This window comes from Gekko japonicus, unplaced genomic scaffold (assembly GCF_001447785.1).
Source record: "Gekko japonicus isolate JY-2015 unplaced genomic scaffold, Gekko_japonicus_V1.1 scaffold2353, whole genome shotgun sequence".
Lineage (NCBI taxonomy): Eukaryota > Metazoa > Chordata > Lepidosauria > Squamata > Gekkonidae > Gekko > Gekko japonicus.
The window spans coordinates 186,746-208,676 of NW_015176522.1; the positions used below are offsets into that span (position 1 = coordinate 186,746).

Consider the following 21,931-nt stretch of genomic DNA (forward strand, 5'->3'; position numbering starts at 1 on the left):
CGCAGAAGGCCACCCCCACCGCTCAGGCTCCACTGGACTGTTTTGGATAGCTAGCTACTGGGGGGGGGGGATGTGCAGATCTGTCCTCGCAGAGGAGGGAGAGCTAGTACCTGAATAAAACTTGGTCTTATAGGTGCCATTGGACTGTTTTGGACTGGGGGGGGCTCTGCAACTTACCTGGCTGCTTCTTGCTCTGACTGAGGGCTGCTGGGAGCAAGGGGTGGGGCTTGTTGCATGTGCCTGCTGGGCTCTTTACTGCCGGAGCTCCACTCCTGTGCGCTCCTGCAGAAATGACCCCTGCTCCTACCTGATCTTTTTTAACTGGAGATGCTGGGGGCTGGACATGAAACCTGCATGGCAGTAGCTGGTCTACCACTGAGCTACGGCCCCTTCCCGAGTTGTTAAGGCCTTGAACAGGCTGATTTTCCTGTCACTGTTTTGTACTCCCTTTTATCTGACTCTCAGCTGCTCTTAGTATTTGGCACCTCCTACAGCATGCTCAGTCCTTATCTGGTTACTCTGAAGCATTGAGGGGCTGAGTGGATATTTCTTTTTTGGTTCATAGGTACAATCCTCTTTATCTGCATATCTGGAGAGATCCCCCGTTTATACGTGGCTTGGTTTTATTGTTTTTGTGATGAGCACTGGGGCTGCCCACTGACCTAAAAGATATCCCGTCTCATATTTAAGCACACTAATGAACACTTGATTGGTAGAGTTTTTAATCTGTGTATTTTCCCAAATTAAGCGTACCATAAGAGTAAAGAATTAGTAAATAAACTTTCCATCTCTGAAGATGTTCCAGAGATGCTAACTACTATTACTAGTTCTGTGGCTGGACATTTAAAGAATTAAAGACGGGATTCCATTCTAATTATAAAAACTAATTAAGTTCGTTTTAAAAGCGTGCTCCTGAGCACATGTAAGGTGTAAGGAGGGGCCGCAGATCAATGGGCGAGCATTTGTTTTGTGTGCAGAAGGTCGCCGGTTCAATCCTGGCCTCTCCAGTTTCAAAAGGACCAGGTAACAGGTGATGTGAACGATCTCTTACCTCAGTCCCTAAAGAGCCGCTCCCTGTCAGAATAGACAAGAGGGACCTCAGGAGACCCCAGGGACCGGCTCACAAGGCAGCTTCAGGTGTTCAAGGCAGGTCTCTAGCCTGCTCAACAGCCTGATTGTATAAGTGTGGGTGGGCAGATCTGAACCCCCGCACCTCTTGGTCCCTGCCAGACCCTTCAGGCTCACAGCCACTGCTGCCATACCCCCACGGGCAGGCCTGTAGCCAGGATTTTGCGGCTTGTGGAGCAAAATGTTTTCTGGTGGGGTTGCCATTGTTTTTATATCAGCTCCAATCCGCCCCCAAACCCGACTGCCGGCAGCCACCCTGAGGGCCCTTTGTATCTTGCAGGAAGGGAGGGAGAGGGGTGGCCACCATCCCCCTCTTCTTCTCAAAAGCCGATGCTTTATAACTTTTTCATTAATGATTTGGAGCTGGGAGTAAGCAGTGAAGTGGCTAAATTTGCAGATGACAAGAAACGGTTCAGGGTGGTGAGAACCAGGGAGGATTGTGAGGCACTCCAAAGGGATCTTTCAAGGATGGGCAAGTGGGCGTCAACGTGGCAAATGGGGTACAATTGTGGCCAAGTGCCACATTGGAGCCAAAAATCCTGAATATAAATACACATTGATGGGGTCCAAACGGGCAGAGACTGACCAAGAGAGAGATCTTGGAGTTGTAGTAGGTAACTCACTGAAACTGTCGAGACAGTGTGCGGACGGCAATAAAGAAGGAAAATGCTATGCTAGGGATTATTCGGAAGGGAAGTGAAAACAAATCAGCCAGTATCATAATGCCCCTGTATAGATTGATGATGCAACCTCATTTGGAATACTGTGTGCAATTCTGGTCTCCACACCTCAGAAAGGACATCATAGCATTGGGAAAAGTGTAGAAAAGGGCAACCAGAATGCTAAAAGGGTTGGAACACCTTCCCTTCCCTATGAAGAAAGGCTGAAGCGCTTGGGGCTCTTTAGCTTGGAAAAACAATGACTGAGGGGGGGGATGACATGATCGAGGGATAGAGCAAACAGAAGAAGAAGAGGAGGAGATTGGATTTATACCCCATGGCCCTTCACTACCCAAAGGAGTCTCAGAGCGGCTGACAAACTCCTTTCCCTTCCACCACCCCGAGGTTGGCAACTCTATATAATCTGCGCTCAAAGGGGGGGGGGCTGTTCGTTCGCAAAAGCCCGCCTTCCTCCCAGTTAACGCCCCCTCGGCCGGGCCCGGGCCACCTCCTCCTCCTCCTCGTCCCGCCTTACCAGCTCGTGTAGGCGGGCAGGGGAGGCGCCCGGCGCCGGCGGGCGGTGTTGCGCATCAGCCGGCAGAGGTAGCTGTTTCGGCGCTTCCGGGCCTTCCGTTGCCCCGTCTTGAGGGCCGGGGAGGAGCTGCAGCGGGCGGCGGCGGAGGGGGAGCGCGGCACCCAGGGCGGCCGAGCGGCAGACGCTGCAGCGCGAGTGAGCGGCGCGGGGCTCCTCCGGGCTTTGTGCCGCGGGCGGGAGTCCAGCGGCCATGGACCTAGGTGGGTTGCCGGGCTGGAGCGGGCGTCCTCCCGCGGCCCCGCGGTGGGCCAGATCGGGGTGGGTGGCCGGGAGCCAGTGCGGGGCACGTGCTCCGAGAGGCGCCGCTTGCACGTTGCTTTGGGGGAGCGTCTGTGCGCATGCTGTCCAGAAAAGGGAAGTCTCTCTGCGCACGTTCAGAAACCCCCTCGCCGTTAGGGTTTTGTCGCTTTAGAAAACAATTTCAGGCGGGGTCGCCGTGTGGGTCTGAAGCAGCAGGACAGTCTGAGGCCGGTGGCACCTTTCAGGCCAACAAAGTTTTATTCTGGGTAGGTTAGTCTTAAAAGTGCCACTGGACTCAGAACTTTGAAAAATAGTATTCTGCTCAGAGGGCACGTGGCCTATGTGCATGCCCGTTACTTAAAAGGAAATTAAAAGGGGACTCCGAATATAATCCATAGTTCTTTGCCTGTTTGCATCTTGCGTTTTTATTCCCTGTTTCCTAGTAGATGCACTGTTACACCCCCGTCCCCACAGCTCTACCAGATAGATTAGGCTAAGAGGAAGTGACTGGTCCACCCAGTTTGGGCGGATCGGGGATTTGAACCCAGGTCTTTATCTGACACTCAGACTGGAGCCCCACAGTGGCCAGTTTTTATTTTTCCATGAAGTTTCCCGGGGGGGAACACTCGGCCCCTGCTTAAAAGTAGTGATCGTTGCCTTTTAAAAAGGCTGATTCAGGTGGGGTAGCCCTGTTGGTCTAAAGGAACAGAACAAAGAGTCCAGTGGCACCTTGAAGACCAACAGTTATATTCTGGGTGTAAGGTTTTGTGTGCTTACACACTTCTAAAGCTTATATGCAGAATGAAGCTGTGTTGGTCTTAAAGGTGGACACAAACAACCCATAGTAGTTTGAATAAGAAAGAGAGTACCCACAACCTTACCCACCAACCTGTTAAAAGGCAAATTGGCAGGGTCATCATGCTGGGTAGCTGTGTTGGTCTGAAGCAGCAGAACAAAATTTGAGTCCAGTGGCACCTTTAAGACCCGACAAAATTTACTTCTGGATATAAGCTGCCCTGTGCATGCACTCTTCTTCAGATATCTGAAGCAATGTGCGTGCACACAAAAGCTTATGCTCCGAATTAAACCTTGTTGGCCTTAAAGGTGCCACTGGACTCAAACTTTGTTCTTTTAAAAAGGCTGTAGCCCCGTGCATAAGTTACAGCAAATGCACACACAATCTGTGTACTGTGTTTTCTTGTTTTTATTTTTTATTCCTTTCAAAAAAACACAAACCACCAAGGGGGAAAAACTCAAAATCCAGCAACTAAATAAAGGAGGGGAAGTATATATATAAAGTAGAAAAATCTGTGTACAGTTTATTTTTACTTACATCGAGTAATTCTCATGTTAAACCAATGCAGGTAGGGCTGAACATGTGATTCAGACCCTGCTGCATTTATCCAGGCACTGGTCCCTGGTTTAATTCATAAAGGAAACATGCACTGGCTTTTTCTTACCATCAGGTGTGTGTGCACATAACAGGTAGGACGTATGTGCATTCCTTGTAACACATGAACAGGGATTATTTCCTCTCTGAATGCGTATCATCAGAAATGCTTTGCTCTTCAGTCGCGTTTTTTTAAAAAAGACTCGCGCTGCTTTGAGAGAAAAGGGACTCAGCGTGTGAACACAAATTGCCACAAACTTTGTAAAAAAAACCTAAATTGGGAAGGGGAGGAGGGGTTGTACGGTTATCCCACCTGCTTTCTTTGGCAAGGTCCCAGATCCCGTCAGTTTGCCCCATTGGTGACCAGGATAATGTTTCGCCCCGGAAGGTGCATCTCCGTGGTTGCTGTGCTGCCCTCACTGCAAGTACTGAAGAAGAGAGAGGGCTTCTGAGAATATGCCTCAAAAAACTCAGGAGGCTGCACGTATCGACAGCAAGCAGAGCTTTCAGGAGCATATAAGAGCAGCAACCAGAAATACTTCATAGGACACTTAATTTTCTTGCGGAGCTCACTGCCGCCGGAGGTAGTGGTGACAGCTAACTTAGATGACTTTAAAGGGGGATTAGGCAAATGTATACAGAAGGACAGGCCAGGACGGGTAAAGAGAACAGGGGGAGGCCTTCTCCGCCATGCCCTGCCTGTCAGTTTTTCTCTGCTAGGCCGTGACTCTCCAGGGGTCTCCGGTAGAGACAGCCCTTCCCCAACACTTGCTGCCAGACACCTGTTTTCCCTGGAGACGAACTTGGGACCTTCGGTGTGAATTCTGCAGCTGAGCTGTAGGGGCCCTCCCCGCTAGTGTTCCCCATCGAGGGGGCTGCTTCTGCCCGTGCCCGTATTTTCCATGCTTACGTGCCCACATTCATACTCACGCACTCGTGTGGAAGCCGATAGGCTGCATACATGTACAGACCAAATGTCCTTGGAGCATCCATAGAAACAGGATTTTTTGTTTCCCGTGGGGACTGCAAGAGGCTTGGGGTGTATCTGGAGGATTGGTCCTTGAGGAGAAATAGGTTTATCTTGGTTGGTTGGGCTGCTCTCTCCTTTGCTTGGGGCGGTGGGTGTCCAGCTATGATGGCCTCCCCTGCTCCATCTCGCCTACTTTATTCCATCTTCTATGGGGCTGCTGCCCACCCAAGCACTGGAGCTATTCAGGTATGCTTCTAGGATCCTCTGGAAGCCTGTAAACTTGGTTTGCCATCTTGTGATTCTATTACCGGGGTATTGTTGTTATTATTACTGGATTGCCCAATTCCTGAGTACACAAGGCTCTGGGTGATTTACAACAGATTAAAAACAATACAAAAATACAAATTAAAATCAGCAGATCAGTTCTTCTTAATCTACTAGTCTCCCGATGGCATCCATAATTTATTCTAAAACCTACACTGGGCTGTTCTATCCCGTGGACAGATTAAGGAGGCGGCCGAAGCGGGCAGAATGGAAGAGGAGAAGGAAAGGGTGCCGGCTGTGATGGGAATCCGTCGCTGTCCTCAACCAAAAGCCAGGCGGAACATCTCTGCCTTACAAGCCCTGCGGAATTGCATTCAGTCCCACGGGGCCGTGATGGAGGTTGGCAGAGAGAGTTCCACCAGGTTGGAGCCACGGCCAAGAAAGCCCCGGCTCTGGTCGAGGACAGCCGGAGATCTAGATGATCGTTAACTGTTTTTAGCATGCTTTTATCTTGCTGGATTCTTTTTGTGAACCGCCCCGAGCCTGCTCACGGGGAAGGGCGGGATAGAAATTTAGTAAAATAATAAAGTAGCCCCATGCCGGCCGGTGGCACCCTGGCTGAATCCCTCCTTCAGGGCCTGGGTCCTCCAGCTCCGGCACCTGACTTTGGGCGTCCCGTGATACTAGTTCTCGGGTTCTCAACAGGGCATGTCTTGGTTTCCTAACAGGGGCAGTGACCATCTGCGGAGAAGCGACCATCTTGCACGGCGGGTTCCTGCTGGCGTCCAGGCTGTGCCACCCCAAGCCGTTGTCGGAGCTGGCCAAGTCCGATTGGGGCAAAGTGGGGAAGCCCATCATCGATGCCCTGCAGGAGATCTGCACCTCGTATTCCGCCTACCCGCCGCAGCCCAACGCTTGGAAGAAGAAAGCGGCCGTCATCCTCTGGTCCAAAATCCTCCTCTCGGACGCCTCGGCTCCCTCCGCTGACCAGAGGTGGAAAGACGATGTCTTCTTCTCGGTGAGCAGCATGATCCCGGAGGTCAACCACACCGTCCTCTTTGAGCTGTTCAAGGCGGTGAACGCCCCCCGGCTGTTTGTGCAGCTCCTCTTGGTGCTGCCGGAGCACGTCAGCCAGAGGGAGCTGGAGACCTTCGTCAGATACGTCACCAACGAGACCACTTCGGAGGACGTGTCTTTCTTCTTGGACGTCTGGTGGGAGATTCTGAAGCACAAGGAGGGGCAGGAGGACCGGCTGACCTTGCTCTTTGGCGTGGTCTCTCGCCAGCACCTCTCGGACCCCGACGAGACCCCCCACGTCCCCAAGCGGTTCAAGAGCGATGCCCCCGAGCCTCCCCAGATTGCCAGCCTCCTCCTGGCTTTAATGGAGGGGCTGCAGCGGATCAAAGAGAGCATTGGCCCCGCCAGGATGAAGTGTTACGCCCTCGCCAACCTAGTGGACGTGCTTTCCGTCTTGGTTCCCGCCGAGAGCGAGCCGGCTTCGCTGTCTGCCCAGGTTTACCTGGACAAGATTTCGTCCGTGGTCACCCTCTGGAGTAGAGACTGCGAGAACCGGTACAGCAAGAGGGGGTTGGGTGAGAAGGTGAAGGAGGCAGAGAGGAGCGTCAGTTCGCTCAACCTGGCCAAGCTGTGGAGCAGCCCGCTGGTCAGCCACCTGGGCCTTCTGCATTCCTTGCTGGAAGAGTGGTCGGTGGAACTCCAGGGACTCCTCAACAACCCCCAGGAGATCTGCTACGAGAGCTACCGGTTTCTCGACAGCCTGGACTCCTTGGGGAAGAATTTGACCGGTTGTGCCAAGCTGGAGGACCTGGACAAGGGCATGGCACAGGGGATGTTGGAGCTGGGCGGCCTGATTGGGAGCTTCTTAAAGAAGGTCAACCCCCAGGTGAGGGGAAAGAATTCGGACAGCACCCTCGTGGCGTCCGTGGCCATGGTGATCATTGAACAGAAGATGGAGCGGCACATGGAGGTGTGTTCCATCTTTGCTTCGGAAAAGAACTGGGCGTCCACTAAGGACTGGGTGGCTTGCCTCGTCAAGAACAAAGAGCTGTTCCAGACGCCGGAGCTGGTCTTGAAATTGCTGGAGACCGCGGCCTCTTTGGGCACCGCCGCTGATTCTGCCAAGAGCCAAGAGCAGCAGGCAAAAGCAACCAACGTCATCCTGGACTGTTACACGGAACTTTCGTTGCTGGATAAGAACGTGGTGATTTCTGGCGTCTTGTCCCGGTGGGGCAGGCAAGGCCTCTCTGGGGTCTTGCAGCCTTTTGGGAAAGGCTTTCCAGAGGAGCTCAATATCACTTTCAACCAGATCATCCAGAGCGCTTCTGGAGAAGGCTTTGCCAAAGTGGTGAACTCGGTGTCCCGCTCAGCCATACTCAACCCCGAAGCAACGGTCAAGAAGATCTGTAACTTGGCCGTGGCCAACTTGGGAACGCACCATTTCCTGGCAGAGATCCTCTGTTCTTTCCCGGCTCTCAACTTCAAGGAACTTCACGGTCAGGATGAGAATACCAGCCTCATACTGGGATGCTTGAAAGAGACGGTCACGGACAAGGTGTCCTCCACCAAGGAGAAGGCACAGTTCTTGGAGTTCCTGGTGTGCCTCATGCAGCCGAGTGGGGCCAGCCCTCTCCTCGATCCAGCGGAGGTGACCCAAAATCTCGTCATTCCTTTCCTGAGATCGGACTTCCCTCACCTTGAGCTGTGCCTGCAGATCCTGGACGTGGCCTTGAAGGTGCCTCTGCCTTCGGACCAGCACTGGATCCACACCTGCCACCCGTTCCCGCTCATCTTCTGTCTCTGCAAGCTCCTCCACGAATTCACTCGCTACTGGCACGAGCCGCAGGACCGGCACAGCTACTCGCTGGAGACCAAAGACATGGTGGCTGGCAATCTGGCGCAGCTCTGCGACATCCTCTTGGTCCAGAAGGACTCCGTGTCTCCGGAGCTGTGGGGCCAGTCGGTCGCGTGGCTGCATAAGAAGGCGGAGGCCTTGGACTGGACCATCGGTCTCCGTCTGAAGAAGGTTTATGGAGAGCACTTCAAAAACGAGGTCCCGGCTACACTCTTCGAGGTCTGTAAACTCCCGGAGGATGAGTGGACCTCCCGTTCCCTCCCCACGTATGGGGCGGGGAGTGGGCTCCTGGCGTGGCTAGAGTGCTGCTGCGTCTCCACAGCCGTGAGGGAGCAGATGCTCGTGCTCCTCAAGATTAACATGGACAATCCCGAAGAGGTCAACCTGTTCAGCAAGGGCTTTTTGCTCGCCATGGTCCAGGTGTTCCCGTGGTGCAGCCAGAGCGAGTGGAGAAGGCTCGTCCACGTCATCAAGAGCCTCTTGGACAGAGAGGTCCTCTATGTGCCTTACTCTCTAGAATACGTTCAGCACCTGCCTTTGCTGAACTTCCAGCCTTTTGCCTATCACCTCCAGTTCTCGGTGCTTCTCTTGCGGGGCTTTCAGTTCCTGTGCAGTTCGAGTGGCGCCACGTGGCTGCCCGGGGAGGCGTGGAAACACGTGGCGAGGCTCTACTGCCTCAGCCTCTCAGATTTGCTGGGCTCCGTCAAGGGCGTTGCCCGTTGCCAGTGGCACCCCACGGAGGAGAAGAACATGACGCGGGAATTGTCCTTTGTTTACATCCAGATGTTTTGCCACACGCTTCACGTGGCAGCCATGTTGCCGGAGAGTACCGGGGAGCCGCTCCTGCTCCTCTCCCTGGAGATCCTCTCCCAGTACCAGATGCTCTGTGAAGCGGACGAGTCCCTCGGCAGGGCCCTGCGGAAGGCCAACGAGAAGCACTTCCTGGAGTCCATCGCGGAGAACGTCACCAACAAGGAGCTGCGCACCATGCTCCAGCAGAAGCTGAGCAAGCTGTGAACGTGGACGTTGGTTGGGAAAGTGTGCGGCCAGATTTCCTTTCGGCGTGTGCTGAAGCCGGAAGCCCGGGCTCGTGTCAAGCTCAGGATGAAAAGATGTCAGCGTTTTGTCCAACAAAAGAATGGGGCAGACAGTGGGAAATTTCACGAGATCTATAATAAACCTCTATCTCTCTTCTCATGTTTGAACTGGCTCCTGGCTGATACACAAGGTGTCATTGCTCGCCTCTGGACAGAGCATGTTCAGTAGTCAGAAGAGGGCCAGAATGCGTAGCTGGTTCCACCTCAAGGGTGGAAGCTATGCAGACGTCGTTTTTTGGAACAAAGTTTGAGTCCAGTGGGACCTTTTAAGGCCCACAAAGTTTTATTCTGGGTATAAGTTTTCGTGTGCATGCGCACTGCAGATACTGAAGGAAGTGTGCATGCACACGAAAACTTATACCCAGAATAAAACTTTGTTGGCCTTAAGGGTGCCCCCGGACTCTAACTTTCTTCTGCTGATTTAGACCAACACAGCTACCCATCTGAATGAATCTTATCATTTTTTGAGGTTGAGATTAGGCTGAACTTGTCAGGGCCAAAACTCGACATGGGGTGGGTGCTGGCATTTTTTAGCACATCAGGGAAGTTTGTGAGATCTTGGGGAGGGGGAGACAAGCCTGTGGGAAGGAAGGGCTCTCCCTCAAGAGTCTTGTTTCTCATTCCTTTTAAAAACTCTGTGGTTGAAACGAAAACGGCTGCAATAAATATTTCTGCTGCAACAGCCTCACCCGGCTAACCCTTTAAAGTTTAGTATGGTCAATCTATTAAATTGATTTAAAGTTTGTTGTCTTCATAGTTACCTTGTATGATGGGCTATGACACGCCTTCCCTTTTCCAGGAAGCCGGGGCAGACAGAGGAGTTGTACAACAGGAGTTGAAGGCAACTGAATTCCCTTGAGGGTCCTGGGTAGACATGGGGGAATTCTGGGTTCTCCGGGGCCTTCTTGCCCTCTTTAATGTCAAAACGTGGGCATACTTTTTACCAGGTCTTGATTGCTGTTAGAGCCACCAGCAGGCAGATCTGGGCCATGGGCATTGTTGCCAGGCTCAAGGTGGTGTAGCTTGTTAGGAACAAAACAAAGGTTAGTGAAAAGGAGTGCCAATATTAAAACCTTTCCATAAAAAGAGGTAAATGTATTTATTGATAATAACAAATTTTAAAACATATATAGGGGCCTAATTACAACCAATGTATATAAAACATAACAATATCAAAGGCTTAAAAAGTTGACCTTACGCGTTTCGGCCAAATAGGCCTTCCTCAGAGGTCATACATATGTGGCAAGATGGTTAATAATTATATTCACACAAGGGGGTGGGACCCGCGATCCTCGCGGGGGGGGATCTCCACACAGGAGGCAGAGGAGGAAGCAGCAGGAGGAGGTAAGTTCCCCCCCATCCTGCCGGTTCCTCCCCCATCTCCTCCACACACCTCCCCGCTCGATCTCCCCCCTTCCCTTCCCCCACCCAGCTTCAAAGCGAGGCCCGAGCGGCCCTAAGCCTGGGCAGAAACTTCTTCACCTGAATAGGATGGAAATTCTCATGGTTCCAGATCTTAGACCTATTACATATCTTACTGTTAATGGAAAATAATTAAGGGCCAGATGATCCCCGTGTTTCTGAGACTAATCTGTGAGGAAAAAATCATTCAAAGGCTTTTGCTAGGAAAGCAGGCAGTTTATTTTAAGAATGATTCATTCTGATACCAGGCCACTTTCACACACACATAAGAACATAAGAGAAGCCAATGTTGGATCAGGCCAATGAGCCATCCAGTCCAACACTTGTGAATACTGTGGGAACACAATCAAAGAAGGAAATTTTTGGACCATAAGTTTATTTTATAATCACTGGGCTAGTGATTGCACTTTAAAGGTCTTATGTGCATATTTATCCTGTGCCTGGTGATTTTACTGCTGAACAATTTACTTTATGGTCCTTATTGAATCGATACTTTGTATATATTTCTGATTGTGTTTGTGTGAATATAATTATTAACCATCTTGCCACATATGTATGACCTCTGAGGAAGGCCTATTTGGCTGAAACGCGTAAGGTCAACTTTTTAAGCCCTTGATATTGTATGTTTTATATACATTGGTTGTAATTGGGCTCCTATATATGTTTTAAAATTTGTTATCAATAAATACACGTACCTCTTTTTATGGAAAGGTTTTAATACCCTCCTTTTCACTAACCTTTGTTTGGTTCTGGAGTTTATTGTTAGGTTCAGTTTTTTTCCCTTCTTGTTTCTGGTAGCTTTTTAGGAAAACAGCCGTGATATAATCACAAAGTCATGGTTTAAACAATTAGAGGGGAAATATTTTTATGTGTCCTGCGTATAACAAATCATTGGAGTTGTTTCCTTTACAAAACATTAAAGTTGTTTCCTTTGAAGTAAATGGTCTCAAATATCTTAAGGACCACGACATCGTTATTATGTCACGGTTGTTTTCCTAACGAGCTACAGTCCGTCCCGTGATCTCTCGTCTTTTGACAAGGCTCGAGGTGGCAGCTGGAGATCCCCCGGAATTACACGTGGTCCCCAGGTGACGAAGATCGGTTCCCCAGAGGAAATGGCTGCTTTGGAGGGAGTGGCCCCTCCCCTCCTCAAACCCCGCCCTCCCCAGGCTCCACCCCTGAAATCTCCAGTTATTTCCCAACCCAGAGTTGGCACCATCCTAGTCCTAAAGAATGAGCTGAATAAGGGCTGCAGTCACACGGAGCATTAGCCACGCTACAGAGACAGAAGATAGGTGGATTTTCCGGGCACGATCACACCGCAACATCTGGGAAGCGTAGAGCTCCCATGGCGAACCCAAGGCTTCCCGCTGAAGATGCGGGGTAAAAAACTAGTACCGCTGAGGTACTAGTTTCTGGAAACCGCTGGGTAAGGGCAGGCGCCTGATCGCGTTTCCAGTGGTAGGTCGTGGCATCCGGCGCCCGCCCATGTCCCGTGGCTAAAAGTTTTTTCCCCCCCCAAGGCTCCACGGGATGCGCACAAGCACCCAACGGCACATGCGCACACTTCAGCCCCCTCCTCTTTTCCATAACCCCCACACACACTCCTGGCTCGGCCTGCTCAAGGAACACCGAGCCGCAGAGGGGGAGGTGCAGGGGGGCGTGGCGGGAGGGCGGCCGGGCTGAAGCTCCTGGAGGGGACCAGACGGAGGACACAGTTTGCATTCCTCTGCAGCCCTGGAAGAGGTTAAACCCATGGAGCCTTTTGTTAGAGAGGCCTTTGCCACACCGCAGGATTGTCCTGTGATCGGCACCTCCCCCCTAACCATGGGACCTCTACAGGACGTCGCGCCACGCTTCCCCCTCCCCCGCATTTTCCTGCCCGTGTGACCGGGGCCAAGGTTAAGCAACCAAAGGTAGACATCCCCCCCCAGTGTTTTCATCCTCACAAGTCCCCAGACATCCCACAATGCATTTTGCTGTCCATTGCAACCATAGTGAAAATAGCGGATGTTTTGGCAGATATAGCCACTTTCTTTATGACCATCTGGAGGACCAAGAATAGAATGGTGTCCATTAAAGACGGGGCCAGCAGGGAAACAGAGAGTCTCAGCTCTTGAATAAGGAGCAACAGAGCTCTGTTAGAAGATGGACCTCAAGAGGAGTTGTCCTCCGGTCTCCACTCTTGCTCCTGAATTCCTTGGGACTTCCAGGCCCCAAAGAAACCATGACCAAGATAGAAGCGTGGTATCTCGACGCACATGCACGCCACCAACAGCCCTGGCCCCCTTCCCAAAGTGGAACTGGGAACAATGTGATGGAGCAGAGGTCCATCAGTGGCTATTAGCCACAAGGTATAGATAGGAACTCTCGGTCTGGGGCAAGGGATGCTCTGTATTCTTGGTGCTTGGTGGGGGCAAGAGTGGTAGGGCTTCTAGTGTCCTGGCCCCACTGCTGGACCTCCTGATGGCCCCTGGTATTTTTGGCCACTGTGACATGGAGTGTTGGACTGGATGGGCCTTTGGCCTGATCCAACATTGGCTTCTCTTATGTTCTTATCCTGTAACCACCTTTCCCATTTTTTGAGGAGTGTTAAAATATGAAGCCACTTGGCCGGAATACAGCGATTGTTCTCTCTAAGCCAGTATTGCCTGACTCTAGCTGTCTGTTCTTCAAGGGGCTGAAAAAGTATCTTTCCATCTCTGTTGAAATCCTTCTGTTTGGAAATGTCAAGGACTGAACCTGTCCCATCTGCATATAAAGAAGTAAATTCAGAAAGGGGAGGGGGTCTGCGAGTGAGAAAGAATGCCCCTCTGGTAGTTCTTGGGTCCCGAGAAGGAAAAATGTGCTGTTTCAAGACAAGCAGAACCTCCATGTTTAATCTTTCCAGTGGGGGATCTAAGCCCCTCAGTGTATTGGAGGTGTCGTTCTGCTGGGTATTTCAGCAGCTGCTCCCGAATGGCTTTTCTGTGCTCCCACGGGATGGGCGAGGCAAATCCAGCTGTTGACATGTCTTAATCTTTATTTGGCTGCTTTCAGAAGCCAAGGCTTGAGCCTCGTGAGAAAGCACTTAGTAGCACAATCGCTAACTGTAGAGGGCCCCCCCCCCATGCTTATTTGTTAGGTTGTCAAAGCGCAGTAAGTCCTCCTTCACATGCATCCAGGTGTTGTCTCGCAATGCCCTCTTTTGCCCTCTGCAGCCAACAGCAAAGACCTGGAAGTCTGTTTTGGTACGTCTAGCCACCACTCTGTGATCATCTGGAGGACCAAAGAGAGTAGTGGAATCTTTCTGACCACGTTATTACCTGGATGGTGAGCTACGGAGTGGAGAGGAGATTGGATTTATACCCTGCCCTTCCCCTCCCCACAACAGACATCCTGTGAGGTAGGTCGGGCTGAGAGAGCTCTGGCAGAAACGGCTCTTTTTCAAGAACAGCTCTTATCAGTACGATGGCTTGCCCAAGGTCATCCAGCCAGGTGCAAGTGGAGGAGTGGGGAATCAAACCCAGTTCTCCCAGATTAGAGTCTGCGCACTTAGCCACTACACCACAGTGGCACTGTTTTTCTCCCCAAAACATTTGGCAGTTCTAACAGCCCCTCTCTATGATCATCTGGATGATCCAACAGAGAAAGTCAGTGACTGTAATCATTAAAAACACTGCAGGGTTGCCATCATGCAGCACCCGGGTCTCGAACTGCTGAACCACTGACCTTCCACAGCCTGCAGTTCAGCGTCTTAACCACTTGCCCCAACCCATGACCAAAACCTGTAAGGGCAACCCTGAAGACTGGGCCAGTCTCGCTGTTTCTTCACAATTACTCCAAGCATCAAACAGGAGAAGACAAGGTGTAGAATCTGTTTCTTAAATTAAAAACCTTCCAGGTAGACATACCATTACAATACAAGTAAACGTGACAGTTAACAGGTATTTTTCCAGAACGGATCTTGCAGTATTAACCAGCAGCTGGCTCACCAAGAACAAACTGGAATTAGTGCAGTGTTAAAGGCTGTGGGGCGGCGGTTTGCTTTCCTGCCTGCTGTGTGTAAGGCACATGGCGGATCGTGAAAGTCACCATTATCAGAGGTGACAGAAACCCAACAGAGGCACATTTTGTTAATACAAACCGGTAGTGCTGGACTGGGCTCTGTGGATAAAGAGGCACTAGAGGGGGATCCCTGGAGGAGGTAGTCTGCCAGGGAGGAGATTCTCCTTGTACAAGGACCAAACTTGTCTGTCCCCCCCTGTAATTTTCGCCTTTCCCCAGCAGCTTGGCCAGGGAGAATCCAGATCCCAACAATAGAAGAGGAGAAAGAGATTGGATTTATACCCCGCCCTTCACTACCCAAAGGAATATCAGCAGCTTACAATCTCCTTTCCCCACAACAGACACCCTGTGAGGTAGGTGGGGGTGAGGGAGCTCTCTCGCCGCTCTGAGAGAATTTGTGACTGACCCAAGGACACACCAGCAGCTGCACGTGAAGGCGTGAGGACTCAATCCCGGTTCGCCCAGATTAGAGTCTGCGTTCCTAACCACTACACCAAACTGGCGACAGCTCCTCCCCAACGCCTGCAATTCTGGAATCCCACACAGAATCCGTTGCTGTGAGTGACCCAGAATCTAGGTGCTCAGAAAAATCCTAGCTTCCAGAGCTTTAAAATGCTCAACCAGCTTTGGAGTCTGTAAGAGCAGAACAGAGCAAGAGTCCAGGGGCACCTTAAAGACTAACGAAATTTGTGGCGGGGAGGAGCCTTGAGAAGAAGTGGGCAGTGACTCACAAAAGCTCATGCCCTGCCACAAATCCAGTTCATCTTGAAAGTACTACTGGCCTCCTGCTCTTTTACGCTGCCGCAGACAGACTAACATGGCTGTCCATTAGTGTTCCCACTTAAGCTGAGTTAAGGTGAGCCAGCTCACAGTTTTTTAGCCTCCGGCTCACACATTTTTGTCTGAGCTCAGGAAGGAGGGCTCTGGAGCAAACTAATTCATGCAGTAGCCAAACCGCTCGCTCACAACTATAAAGCCAGTCGCTCACAAAGTAGAATTTTTGCTCCCAAGACTCCACAGCTTAGAGGGAACATTGCTGCCCATCCTGATCTATCTCCAGGGAGTCTGTAAGGTTATCGGTGGATGGTTTTCACCCACTACGACCTTCCTAATGCTTGCAAGATTCACAAGCGTCACAGACCGGGATGGTGTGTGCTCCTGTCCAAATTCTGCAAAAACCCATGCCTGGTACTGTTTGCCCTGCCCTGGGTGGCCCAGGCTAGCCCAGTGTTGGAAGATAAGCAGGGTCAGTCCTCGTTAGTACTTGGATGGGAGACCTCCCGGGAAGCCCAAGGTTGCTACACAGAGGCAGGCCATGGCAAACAGCCTCTGAATGTCTCTTGCCTTGGAAACCCTACGGGGTGGCCATAACTCAGCTGTGACTTGACAGCACTTTCCATTATCACCACCATCGTTTACCCTGGCTGGTAGAGGCTGCCCAACAATTCGCATGGAAATTCTGTAGCTCTCCACATCCGAAGACCCTTTTATAATCGGAGATGCTAGTGGGGACTGAACTTGGCACATCTGCTCCCCATCGTGTTGTGAGCCACATCTGCCCACAGGGGGCCCCTGTTGCCTGTGCTGGGTGTGAGGAGGGGCGTAGAGACGCAAAGGGCACTGCTCCTCCGGGGAGCCCTCTGACCGTTCCCTTCCCCACCTCCTGCAGCTCCGCCCGCCCGCTGTCAGTCCTGTCTTCTTAAACCATGAGGCCTGGGAACTTGCGTCGTTTCAAAACTGAAAGCTGAAGCGCGGGAGCCGGAATCCTTATACAGCACAGAACACGGAGAGCCCTGATGGACCCAGACCTTACAGCATTCAGTTTCTTTGCTGAAAGGACCTTGTGCCGCTGAGTGGACCCCGTGGGTCCCTCTTCCCAGAGTCAGTAGTGTTGGCTGTGTTTGCTTTGGGGCGGAAGGAGAGGGTGCCAAAGCTGGGAGTGGCACAAGGCAGTCAGAAGGGGAAGCAGGAAGACCTGGGGCGCAAAGCATGGCTGGGGAAGCCGCTGGACGCTACAAGGAGCAACGGAGTAGCCCCTGCGACTCAGGCTCTGGTCCAGGGCCTGTCCCAACCTCAAAAGGCTACCGGGGGGCCACTGGAGGCTGGGGGGCTGCTCCCACATTCTGGCACCCCCCTCCCCAGTCCTACTGGCTTGCAAACATTCAATATCCAACTACCATTGTTTCTTTCTGGCAGGAGGCCAGCAAGAGCAGGCTCTGGTTAGTCCCGCACGCAGGAGAGAGCTGGAGGGTGGGAGGCTGGCCACCGACCAGCCCTGTTTCTTCTGTGTGCAGTGAAGGGAACTCATGCCTCTGCCGCAGGTCCCCGTGGGTTTCAGACCCTCAGTCCCTAAGGCACGGATCCTGAGAGGCGGGCCAGCTCCAACCCCGGTGCTTGCAGGGTGGGCCCAAGCCCGTTGTTATCTGCTTCGGTCCGGAGTTGGCGCACTGCTGTAGAGGCGCACGGCCTTGCGGCAGATGAGGAAGAACCAGTAGAGCTGCGGGGCGATGAGCAGAGCGTTGGCCACGTTGCAGTGGACGGGGATGCGGAACGGCACCTCGTAGATGGGCATGCCCGAATGTCGGGAGTAGGCCCAGTACATGAACGGGAAGAGGAGGATCCGGCAGAGGAAGAAGGTGGCTAAGATGAGGATACCGTTCACTTTGTGCAAAAGCGAGTCTTGCAGCTTGAGCTGCGGAAATGGAAGGAAGCAAAAACCTGAGGTTAAGTGAGAAGAATCCAAGGCAGCCGGGGGGGGGGTTACTCGGACCATCCTGCCCACCCACCCACTCAGAACCTTGCCTCAAACCCTGCTTCGAGTTCCCCCACCTGCAAGAGGCAAACAGGCCCAGGGCCTTTTCAGTGGCGGCACCTTGTCGGTGAAATGCTTTCCCCTTGGAAATTCAGCTGGCACCTTTTCTGCAAGTGTTAAGTGCCAGGTGAAGATGATCTTATTTGCCCAGACTTTTGTTCACATTTCTCCAACAACTATCTTACTAGCTGATTTACTGCCTTGAATGTTTTATGTCTGCTGAGTTTTTCTTTTTCTACCAATTTTATGCTGACTTGGGTGACGCTCTCATTTGGGGGGGAGGCGGCTGCTGAATTGTTTTTCTCTCCGCCCTTGGGTGGTTCTTATGGTTTACTGCTGCTGTTTGGTTATTCGTAAGTGGCTGGTGGTTTTTAGGGTTTTATGTTGTTGTACATTTCCTGGGAGTTCAGTTGCCTCCAGCAGTTTTTCCAGAGAGGCAGCAGAGAAATGACTGGAACAGACAAAAACCTCCCTTTGTGTCCTTGGGGCACTGGGTGTACGCATCTGGCAGAGAAAGATGGCAAATAGTTAAAGCCCCAAAAGTACCCATCCACAAAAGAGTCTGAATGCTGTATCTCTGCATGATTTCTTGCTCTGGTTCATCTGAGGCCCTGTCACACCCTGGAGCACCCCAACCCGGGGGAGAAGAGAGGTGCAGTCCTAGGAGGCAGTGGTCCAGCTACAAGGCAGAGGAAAGAAGTTTGCTGGGTTAGCTGGGGGGGGGGGGTGACAGCCAGTGTTAGCTCCCTGTGAGGTAAAGGCCTCCTTTGGTGTAGAGGTCTCCTTGGGGAGAAAGGGTCTCTCCTCAGGAGCAAGCTAAGGAAGGCAAGGACTGGGAGAGGCAAGAAGAGGGGGAATGAAAGGCCCCCAGCTGGTGGAGAAGGAGAGGAAGGAGTGAGGTTTGGGGCTCAGGTAGCTGAGAGAAAACAGAATCTCTGTGGAGTTTGGAGGTAGCACCACCTGGGCCCCTGACCCATGCAAGAAGGGGGTAGCAGCTCAAAGACCTGGGAAAGATTCATTCTGTGGAGCCGAGGCTGAAGCAGGTGGAGGTAATGTCTGGCAACGCAGAAGGGAAAAGTGTGGGGTAGTGGACAGCAGCATGGACTCTAATCTGGGAGAACCGGGTTTGATCCCCCACTCCTCCACATGCGGCTGCTGGTGTGACCTCGGGTCAGTCACAAGTTCTCTCAGAGCTGTTCTCTCAGGAGCAGTCCTCGAAAGAGCTCTCTCAGCCCCACCTACCTCACAGGGTGTCTGTTGTGGGGAGGGGAAGGGAAAGGAGATTGTAAGCCACCCTGAGACTCCTTCGGGTAGTGAAGGGCGGGGTATAAATCCAATCTCTTCTTCCTCTTCTTTCTTGGCTTCTGCATTTATTTATCTATGTATCTATTAAAACAGTATACCCTGCCTTCCCTTCTGGTTCAAGACAGCTTACAATCGCATAGGATTTGCATGGGATTGTGGGGTTTCCCCGTTCCCTGCTGTAGACCTGTCTGTGCTAAAGTTGTGTAGGCCCGTGTGGTTAAGCCCTCCCGCTAATCTCTTTGGTCTGGCCTTTGGTTCACTTTGGGTTTGGACTTGGCTGGCAGCTGTGACGGTTTGTAGTTCTTCCTCCCACCCACCCCTGTACATTTTGCTGATGGTTTTAACCTTAAAACTGGGGAGGGGCCAACCCTCGGAAGCAGCACATTGGCTGTTTGCATGCAGACGATCCCTGGTTTTCTCCCCCCCCTCCCCCGAGATCCTGGGGAGAACCACTGCCAATCGGAGAAGGCATTATGGAGCCAAATGGTCCCTGTGGTCCCTGTGGTCAGCCTTGGTTAAAAGCCAGCTTCGCACTGGCTTCGCACTGTGTTAAAACTAATTTCAGACCTGTATTGTGATTTTATCTCATCCTGATGGTATAACTGGATGTTGCTGCTTGGTTGTATGATACCTTGCTTTGAGCAACTGAAAACAGGATGTAAATCATTTTAGTAATGACAATTGCTCTGGCCTAGACTCCTCTAGTTAATATCCATTGAGGGTATTTAATTATGGCCTGTCTTCGTGTCAGATGCTGGGGTATCTGTCACTCCCAAATCAAAGATGTTGCAAGAGGACCTTTTTTGTGTCTCTGCATGACTCACTGCCTCTTTCCAATCAGGAGGCACAATCAGAAAAGTATTTCACGTACACATTGGGCAACAGAAACGATTGATGGCTCGGAGTGTCTTTCTAACAAAGAAAAGCTTAGGAGAAATGGACAATGACTGAGACAGTGATTTGTAGAACTATGCAGAGAACTGAGATAATTTTCTCTCCCTCTATCCAAATGCCAGCACTCGGGGTCATCCAATGAAGTTGATGGGCAACAGATTTAGGATGCACCAGAAGAGAATACTACTCCACACGCTATATTGTCAACATGTGGAACTCACTGTCACAGGGTGCAGTGATGCCCAGTGGCTTAGACGGCATTAAAAAAGGTAGGGGACAAATTCATGAAAGATCTGTCTACCCAGGGCTGTTAACCATGATGGCGAAATGGAACTTCCACGTTTAAGGGCAATGTACCTCTGAATATCAGTGCTGGGGGGGCCTTAATAGGCTTTGGCCTTTGTGCCTCTCCTGATGGGCATTCAGGGGCATCTGGAAACAGGATTAGATGTACCACTGGATAGATCAAGAAAGGCTCATCCAAAGTTACATACTCGCTGGAGAATCTATACCACAAGGTATAGATAGGGACTCCGGGACAAGGGATGCTCTGTATTCTTGGTGTTTTTTGGGGGGCCAACAGTGGGAGGGCTTCTGGTGTCCTGGCCCCACTGCTGGACCTCCTGATGGCACCTGGTATTTTTGGCCACTTTGTGACAGAGTGTTGGAGTGGATGGGCCACTGGCCTGATCCAGCGTTGGCTTCTCCTATGTTCTTATGTTAATGGGTGGTTTTTACTATTGCCCATGTGAAATGTCACCCTTCGGAGGTTAAAGAATGAGGTCTGTCCCTGGTTTAAACGGGGAGGAGGGCCTTCCTTTGCGCAATGGAGGCATCCGTAACTCATTGCATTGGGAGTGCCCGTGCCCTTGAGGCTCGCCTGGCACCAGGCCAAAATGCTTCTCTTTACTTGGCTTTTATTAAGAGGTTTCAATTTTTTTTTTTTTTTAGTCTGTTGTTGCCCTGACCTGGATGAACTCAACAGGCCGACTCAACAGATCTCGGAAGCGAAGTATGGCTGGCCCGGTTTAATATTTGGTTGGGAGACCACCCAGGAAGACCAGGGTTGCTACGCAGAGGCAGGCAGTGGCAAACCACCTCTGTTAGTCTCTGCCTTGCCCTGGATGGCCCCGGCTAGCCCAGTCTCATCAGATCTCAGAAGCCCTGGTTAGTCCTTGGATGGGAGACCACCCAGGAAGTCCAGGGTTGCTACGCAGAGGCAGGCAGTGGCAAACCACCTCTGAATGTCTCTTGCCTTGAAAACCCTACGGGGGTTAATGGTACTTAATGGTACTTTCTGCCACCATTGTCTGCTCTTAAGCGGAGGATTGTTTTTTGGGTAGTTTAGAAAGCTCAGTTTTACGTATGATCGCTTGCTTTTATTGGCCCTTTTCCTTAGCATGCTTTATATTACTGACTTGGATAGTTTTATGGATACGTCTTCATTGGTATGATTTTTTAATGGGCACCTCGGTTTTCTTGATGGCGAGCCACCTCGAGACAAAGCAGGCAAACTTCCTAAAGAAAGTCCCGTTTACCTGCATCAGGATCTTGCCCAGGGATACAAACGGGGTGCTCAGTTCCGCCGTGTAGATGCAGCCGACAAAGAAGTCTCCCAGTTCGCCCCGGAGATGCTGCAAAGAAAGGGCACAGATGGGGATTTTAGGGCGGAGACGGAGGCATCCATGGCTTCTAGCTAGCATGGCTGTAGTGGTTAAGAGCGGAGGACTCTCATCTGGAGAACCGGGTTTGATTCCCCACTCCTCCACATGCAGGCAGCTGGGTGACCCTTGGGCCAGTCACAAGTTCCCTCAGAGCTCTCTCAGCCCCACCTGCCTCTCAAGGTGCCTGTTGTGGGGAGAGGAAGGGAAGGTGATTGTAAACTGCTTTGAGGCTCCTTAAGGTAGAGAAAGTAAAGTAAAGGTAAAGGTTCCCTTGCTCGAAAGCCAGTCGAATCCGACTCTAGGGTTGCGGTGCTCATCTCCGTTTCAAAGCCGAAGAGCCAGCGCTGTCCGAAGACGTTTCCGTGGTCATGTGGCCGGCATGACTAAACACCAAGGCGCACGGAACGCTGTTACCTTCCCACCGAAGTGGTACCTATTTATCTACTTGCAATTTCTTGCTTTCGAACTGCTAGGTTGGCAGGAGCTGGACCCAGAGACGGGAGCTCACTCCGTCATGCGGCACGCTCAGGTCTCGAACTGCTGAACTACCGACCTTCCACAGCCTGCAGTTC

General features: G+C 51.7%; 2 protein-coding genes across 2 annotated transcripts in view; one reads left to right on the top strand and one right to left on the bottom strand.

Moving 5' to 3' along the window:
• The first annotated feature begins 2,558 nt into the window (after positions 1 to 2,558).
• Positions 2,559 to 9,483, top strand: GEMIN4 (gem nuclear organelle associated protein 4). The gene is made up of 2 exons (XM_015427416.1): positions 2,559 to 2,582; positions 5,975 to 9,483. The coding sequence occupies exons 1-2, from the start codon at positions 2,573 to 2,575 to the stop codon at positions 9,133 to 9,135; spliced, it is 3,171 nt and encodes a 1,056-aa protein (XP_015282902.1). The 5' UTR covers positions 2,559 to 2,572; the 3' UTR covers positions 9,136 to 9,483.
• A 6,555-nt stretch (positions 9,484 to 16,038) lies between these two features.
• Positions 16,039 to 21,931, bottom strand: part of FAM57A (family with sequence similarity 57 member A) — a 74,100-nt gene continuing 68,207 nt past the window's right edge. Inside the window, exons 5-6 of the mRNA XM_015427411.1 lie at positions 21,234 to 21,329; positions 16,039 to 17,376 (exon numbers count right to left, since the gene is read on the bottom strand). Coding sequence (XP_015282897.1) covers positions 17,104 to 17,376; positions 21,234 to 21,329 — 369 coding nt within the window. The 3' untranslated portion in view covers positions 16,039 to 17,103. The remainder of the gene's footprint in view (positions 17,377 to 21,233; positions 21,330 to 21,931) is intronic.